Genomic DNA, 7,372 nt, shown 5'->3' on the forward strand with positions numbered 1-7,372 from the left:
TCCCATCTCTTCCCATCAGGTGAAAATTTGACACCTGCAATCCCTGGCCATGCCCCTGCTGCTTTCCCCACTGAAAAAGACACAGTTCCTTTTAGCTGAAGTTCCCCGATGACATCCCGAAGTCAGATGCAGCCGTCAGCAACCTGAGGAGTCGTTAACTAATTTGCCGAGAGCTCTGAGCAGCACAGACTCATGTCCCCCTGTTCTTCCCTCTGCATCTGCTTTAGGAAAGGTGTGTCCTTTCCCCCAGCGCTGCTTTGTGCAATTCTCCTCTGTCTCCGCTCAGTCACGTTCCCTGCTCCAGTCAGGTGTTGGCTCTGATCATGCAACATCAGCATTAAACTCTAATTTGGAAAAGTAAACCATTTTGTTTCTCCCCATTCTTCCCTTGGAGAATTCGACATTCAGGCTTTTCCATCACTCCATGTCTTCAAAACATGCTTTTACCTCTCCAACTCAGCAAGGGAAAACCAAGGAGGGGAAAGCATCTGCTCAATAAAAGGTCCCAGGGAAAGTTGTGAGGTAACGCCAACCACAGGAATTAAGGACTGGCCATAAACCAAATGCACTAAACCAGACAAAACGATTTCTGGAAGCCATATGCTAGCAATCTCTTCTCAGTGTCAATGTCCTGCAGTATCAGGCAATGTAAATGCTGTCCTAGTGCTGAAGCAATCATGACATTGTGCGCTCTTATTTCAGATTTCCCAAGGGGATGCAAGAGAAAGGGCAGTGAGTGATGTATTCAGAGGGGCAGCTCTATTTGTACCTTCTTTCTACCCTCTTGGAGTAGTAAGTAATGAAGAAAATAGTAACAATAAAAGCAACAAATATGAAAGAGATAAAGGCTAATAATGATTTTCCAGTTCGGAAGAAGTGGCATTCAGGACACGAGGCAATCTCTTCTGGGCACAGCAACTCAGGAGTTTCAGGACCAGGAAAACCGTTATTATCAATTATTTCTCTGTAATGTTTCATAGAAGGCTTTGGTTCATATTGATTTGCAACGTAACTGTAGAGACCATAGTTAGGAGCAGTCTTGTCATTAAAAGAGTAGACAAAATATCCTTGCAGGTTAACATTATCCAAGGTGTAAGCTGCGAAGGAAAACAATGGGTTGAAGAAATGAATTAATGTCACTTTGGCATTCAAGAGCAGTACCGTATGCCAGTACATAAAGCAGGGGCAGGGGGATGTTAAACCCACATCTGCACTTCTCTTCTCAAAAATAAGGTAGTACATCTATGAAGGGTTTGTCATAAAAAGTCAGAATTTGTCAGCCATTGCCAGACAGTGTGATCTGTGAGTATCCTGCAATTTATTTCCTTGTGCTTGGTAAGCACAGCTGTGAGCGCATGACTGTTTAATGATCAGCATGGAGCCTATCATGAAAAGATGGCTCTCTTTTTTATGTATGAAAGAATACAGGTTTTGGTTTTCCTGCACCTGGATTTCTGCAACCTGTTTCTCCGATTGCTCTTTCTCCCTTGCCGAGCACCTCCCGATGGGGACGGCCGAGGAATGGAGGACATCAGGCTAGACTTCTCACTAGCAAAGGCACAGTGACACCAGAAAAAGACACACCCATGCTAAGGTCATGTACTGGGATATCACCAGCACAAGTGGAAATGTTATACAGATCGTAGTCCTCTCTTGTTATTGACCTAAGTTTCTGATCCAAGATGAGCTGTATTAGTCTTTACTGAGAACATGTCCACAATCCATTCTGCTAACTTGGCTACTGGAAGAGGTCCAGCAGCTGAAGCATTAACCTTGAGCCATCAGTCCCGCTTGACAAAACCAATCAATCCATAGTAGTAAATGCAAACTGTAATACGTTATCTCTCAAAATCACTATTTTTAACAAATTAAAGCAACATCTTCTAGCAGATGAACACAGGACTGAAAGCTAACAATTGCTGAATTTTCATATGCCTCTGAAAGTAATTCTTTCTGCAGCCACACGCAAGACATTTAGCACCTCTAACCTACTTTTCATGTATAAATGAAATAATATTTAACTGCCTTTTTACAGAGCTGCTACCCAGGATAATTAGTTTGTGTTTGTAAAACCGCATATGGATTTAATGGTGTTACATAAATGGTTATTGCTGTTCTTTGTTTTCAATTGGCAAAGATGTACTTAAACAGTGTACAAAGCACTTAAAAATATAGCCTCAGTCCAAAGGGTCCCGTACTGTATTCTGGAATCATTTATCTGCACAAACCTGTTGGCTCCCCTGGAACAATGCAGGTGAACAACATTACATGCTGCCACGTGCAGCCCCTGAAACCAGCTGAAGGAAGAAGGCAGAATAGGAACTTTAAGGCGAGAGCACAGATGTACCAAATACCCTCTCATTCCTCTCCAGCGTGACACTGAGGTAAGGACAGAGTATCTGTAGTTCATCTCAGTTACTGCACAGGGTCTTGCAGAAAAAAAGGCAAGTTTTGGAGAAACCTGAATCAGTCATGATGCCAAGGTTAAGAGCTTGCTCCCTGTGTAAGGACAAGATGGACAAAAGCACAATACCAGAGCGGGTGAAGAAGAGAGAATGAAAAAGCTGGTATTACTGATGGACCAAACACTATGGAGGAGTGTATGATGCCAAAAGTGGGAGAGTGAGCTTTAGGGCAGGTATTATGACTAGTTAGCAGGGACATACTCACCCATGACAAAGAAGGTGGAAAGATAGGAAAATATGGCTTACATGTGATGGTTAAGTTGAAAAACATAGGAGCTATTTCCAGTCTGGATAGAAGAGGGGAGAAGGAAGTGATTGGGGGATACTGGTACCAGATCAGTATGAGTGACAAAGTTCTGTAAAAAACAGGGGGATGTGCAGGTGCTCTGGCTAACAGGAACTGGCAGAAAAGCCCATATCCATACACACTTTGAAAACAGAAGTGCCACGAACTGGTGCCGTCTAAAGTGGTAGAAAGGAGAGAAGCAATACAGAAAAAACAGATTGAAACCACATGCCCAAAAATAGGTTTTTTAACAAGATAGTTTTTTAACTACAGATATATAAAACATGCAGCCAGTGCTTCAAAATGCTGGAGAAGGAACTCTTGGGCACTTAATATTGATGTTCAGTAATTCATGAAAGAGGTGGAAATTACAGAGGAGGAAGTTAAAGCCAGTATTAACACGATGACCTAGCAAATTATGGAATTGCCACCCATCCTTCACTACCTAGCAAAAGAGTGGAATAGATTATATAAGGCTTGATAAATAAGAATTACAGGAGATATATATATGATTAATGCCAATCAGCTTAGCTTTATGAAAAATAAATCTTGTCAAACTAACTTGACATCTATTTTATGAGATCAGCAGATCAATAAAAGTAATGATGTTTGATGTAATATACTTACAACTTCACAAGGCAGCTGACGGGATTGTTTGGCATTTGAATCAAGAAAATAGAATGTTACGAGGTCAAGGGGATCCCATAATAAACAGATTTCAACTGGTCTCAAATAGAACTAGTAAGTCTAGAAATGTAATTGCAGGTAAGTAAGTGTCACAGTAGGTGTATTTCTACCATGGTGATGGAGATTGGCTTTTAGCACCAAGATATTTAATTGATCTTAAATGTATCAGCAACCTGAAAGAAAAGTAAACCTTTTTCTCACAAAGTTTGCAAATAACACAAAGATTAGGGACATAATTTAGCTAGCGTAGCAAGTTTTGCACAAGCAACTGGCATTTGAACATGACCAAATGTGAGGATGTCAAATTACAAGCAGACCATACTTTGGTAGAGGAAGTTCTGCCTGGGGGGGCCATAATCTGTAACCGAGTTTGAAATCTCAGTAGATAACCACAGAGTGTGTGTAACTACCTGCTGCCATGGCCAAAAGGCCTAATGGGCTGCTTAGATGTATGAAAGAGTAGTAAAAGGGTAAGAGGTTACATTATATGTGCCTGAGATACAGGTGTGGCTGTGGCAGGAACAGTGTGTCCAGGTCTGGGTTTACCCCTCTCAAGAAGAACGCTGCCAAACGGAAAAAAGCTTAACAATTGAAAGGTTCTAAATTATGTTTTATAGTAAGAGACACAAAGAGCTTTGTCTGTGCTATTTATCAAAGAGATAAGTGAGAGATAGCTTGTTTTCTGTCTGTGAATACCTACACAGGTAAAACACATGGAAATACAACAAAATGGCTTAAAGCTGAAGCTAAAGAAATTAATACTAGAAGTAAGATTTATATATATATATATATATACACACACACATACTTATATATAGAAAACCAAAATAATTAGTCACTGCAACAGCTTACAGTGAGATGTAGAAGATTCTTCATCAGTAAAAATGATCTCATTTGGGTCTTGTGCTTTTCTTAAAGAACAGTGTGTGTTGTATGACAGGATGACTCAAAATGCCTCCTTCTTATCTTATAATTTATTAATCTTTGAGACAGAGAAAAAGACCAGTTTGGGTTCTGAATAGCAGGAAAGGGTCCAGGAAATGGCATAATGAGGTAGATAGATAGCTGAATTACTATGAAGATCACTGTTGGATAAGATCACTGTGTTGGATAAGATACAGAGACAGCTGAGGAACAGAACTCATACCTGGCCCTGAGGCACATCAGCGGAGAGAAGCAACAAAGCAAAACAACAGTAGAAGTGCAATAAGAAGAAAATCTGACTAAATAGATGTGGAGCTACTCATATAATATCTACTTAAATTTCTTGAATCCACAAAAATGTTCTTCTGCTGTCTTATGCGGAATATGTGCAAGGTCAGTCTTCCTGATGTTTAGTAACACCAATCAATCATAAATCAAAGGAAAAACTATCTGTTATGCCATAATAACATTTAATTTATGGAATGTTCTACATAGGATTTATTTTTTTAAAGTTAAACATACTCTATCACACAGTGTATACTAATACTGGAATTTGTGACATACAAACCATCTATGGTTCCTTACCTTTTAAAGCTTCATTGATGTAATTCTGTATGTAATACACTCTGAGCTTATCATGCACCATATTCTGGTCATCGTCAATTCCATTAGCCATAACATAAATTGGGACATCGCCATACTTTGATTTAAGCCACTTGAGCAATTTACGCAGTCCCCAGGGCACTACTGCAGCTCTGTTGGGGGACTGCAGCCATGTGATGTCATTGATCATTTGAACTTCAAGATAGTGGTCATATTTTAGTGCATCTTCTTTCTCCCAACCCACAAGGGTAGTAGTGTAGTGACTCAAGGCAAAAAAATCAAATGAGCCCTGGATTAACTTCTTTTCATCTTCTGAGAAATAAGGCAAGTGGAAATTATACAGGTCAACAGCATTTCTTCGGTGAAGCCATGCTCTCATCACCTGTGGATAGTCACCATTCCCAAAGATGGGCTCTGCAAGCCAGCCAATGTCGAACTCTAAAATTCTGTCAGCAACTTCTTGGTCATTCCCAGAGAAGGGACAAGCTGGTTCTACCCAGTCGGCTTGCAGAGCTATAGATATTTTACCCTTTTGAGATCTCCTGAATTCTTTGTCATAAAGATGCCATGCTTTTGCATGGGCTTTCAACAGGTTGTGCCCTGCAGTGTATGTCAAGTTTTTCACAGACGGTTCATTCATTGTGATCCAAAATTTGACATGGTCCCCAAGACTTGTAAAGCAGAATTTGGCATACTCAACAAAAGCCTGAATGGTTTCTGGGTTTTCCCAAGCTCCGTATTTGGCAAGGGAAACTGGAAGCTCTTGATTCTCGGCCATAGGTTGCCATAAAGCAACAACAGGAGTTATGTTAACTCTGAGAAGTTCACTAGCAAAACACTGATAATAATGTACAAGTGTATGGTTGATTAGAGAAAGGTTACCTAAAGGAAGGATTAAAGACCATTTCAGTGAAAAATGAAAGTGTGTCACATGCATTTCTTGCAGAAGAGAGACCTGGAGCCTGATAGCAGCAAAGTCAACACAGTGACGCTTGCGTTTCGAGGTGAAAACTCCATCCACTTTAATAAGCTGCTTCGTCTGGTGAACGTCCCACACATAAACATTAGAGTCAAGAAACTGGGCAGGTGTCGTGTCTACCTAGGTAGAAAAAGAAACATACCAGATTCAAGCTGTTTGTTCTAGGTAGGTGGGAACATCATAACCACCAGGCACAACATAGTGAAAGAATATCGTAAGTCAAAACATTGCATTTAGCACCCCTCTTGCATCTCTGATACGATAACATCTCTGGCTCATATGAATGAATTCATCTTCTGTTAACATGTGACGTCAGAAAAGTACCGAATCTATATATCATTTTCATCCTACTTTCCAAACAAGCTTTTGCTAATGGTCACCATGTTTATGTCTTGGGACAACTGGTTAAGGGATCAGGAGCACAAGTAGCGTTCTCCTCTACCCTTCCAGTTGCAGGGAATGATGAGGGAAGAAATAGGAAGAGACAGCAGATCAATACCTGGATCCGAGCCTGGTGTCACCGGCAGAATTTTGGGTTTTTTGATCACAGGTCAGTCTACACAACGCCAGGCCAGCTGGCAACAGACAGGGTACACCTGTCTCAAACGGGAAAAGGATCTTTGCACAGGAGTTAGCAGGGCTCATTGAAAGAGCTTTAAACTAGATTTGAAGGGGGAAAGGGATAAAACCAGGCTCGCTAGACATAAGCCTGGGGGCAGCATGCCAGTGTTTGAGGGACAGTGTGCTAGCGAGGTCCTTCGGTCTGCCATCTCAGTGGAGGTAGGGGATGGAGATCCATGCGGCAGCAAAGACACAAGGGTTATGGATGTGTTAGAAACCACAGAAGTGCCTAAGAATGGTCACATAGGAATTAGGGCTTCTCCCCCCAAAAAGGTGGCAGGATCAATAGCCCAACTGAAGTGCATCTACACCAATGCATGCAGCATGGGCAACAAACAGGAGGAGCTGGAAGCCATTGTGCAGCAGGAAAACTATGATATAGTTGCCATCACCAAACATGGTGGGATGACTCACACAACTGGAGTGCTGCAATGGATGGCTATAAACTCTTCAGAAAGGATAGGCAAGGAAGGAGAGGCAGTGGGGTAGCCCTGTACGTTAGGGAGTGTTTTGATTGTCTAGAGCTTAATGATGGTGATGAAAGGGTTGAATGTTCATGGGTAAGAATCAGGGACAAGGCCAACAAGGCAGATAGCATGGTGAGAGTCTGTTATAGACCACCCGACCAGGATGAAGAGGCAGATGAAATATTCTATAAGCATCTGGGAGAAGTCTCACAATCGCTAGCCTTTGTTCTCATAGGAGACTTCAACTTACCAGATGTTTGCTGGAAACACAATACAGCAGAGAGGAAACAGTCTAGGAGGTTCCTGGAGTGTGTGGAAGACAACTTCCTGACACAGCTGG

General features: G+C 41.5%; 1 protein-coding gene across 1 annotated transcript in view; it reads right to left on the reverse strand.

The window, feature by feature from the left end:
* Positions 1–759: 759 nt before the first annotated feature.
* KL (klotho) overlaps positions 760–7,372 on the reverse strand; it is a 24,410-nt gene continuing 17,797 nt past the window's right edge. The window contains exons 4-5 of the mRNA XM_009327860.1: positions 4,948–6,064; positions 760–1,097 (exon numbers count right to left, since the gene is read on the reverse strand). Of these exons, the coding sequence (XP_009326135.1) occupies positions 760–1,097; positions 4,948–6,064 (1,455 nt within the window). The remainder of the gene's footprint in view (positions 1,098–4,947; positions 6,065–7,372) is intronic.

This window comes from Pygoscelis adeliae, unplaced genomic scaffold (genome assembly GCF_000699105.1).
Source record: "Pygoscelis adeliae isolate BGI_AS28 unplaced genomic scaffold, ASM69910v1 Scaffold14, whole genome shotgun sequence".
NCBI classification, from domain to species: Eukaryota; Metazoa; Chordata; class Aves; order Sphenisciformes; family Spheniscidae; genus Pygoscelis; species Pygoscelis adeliae.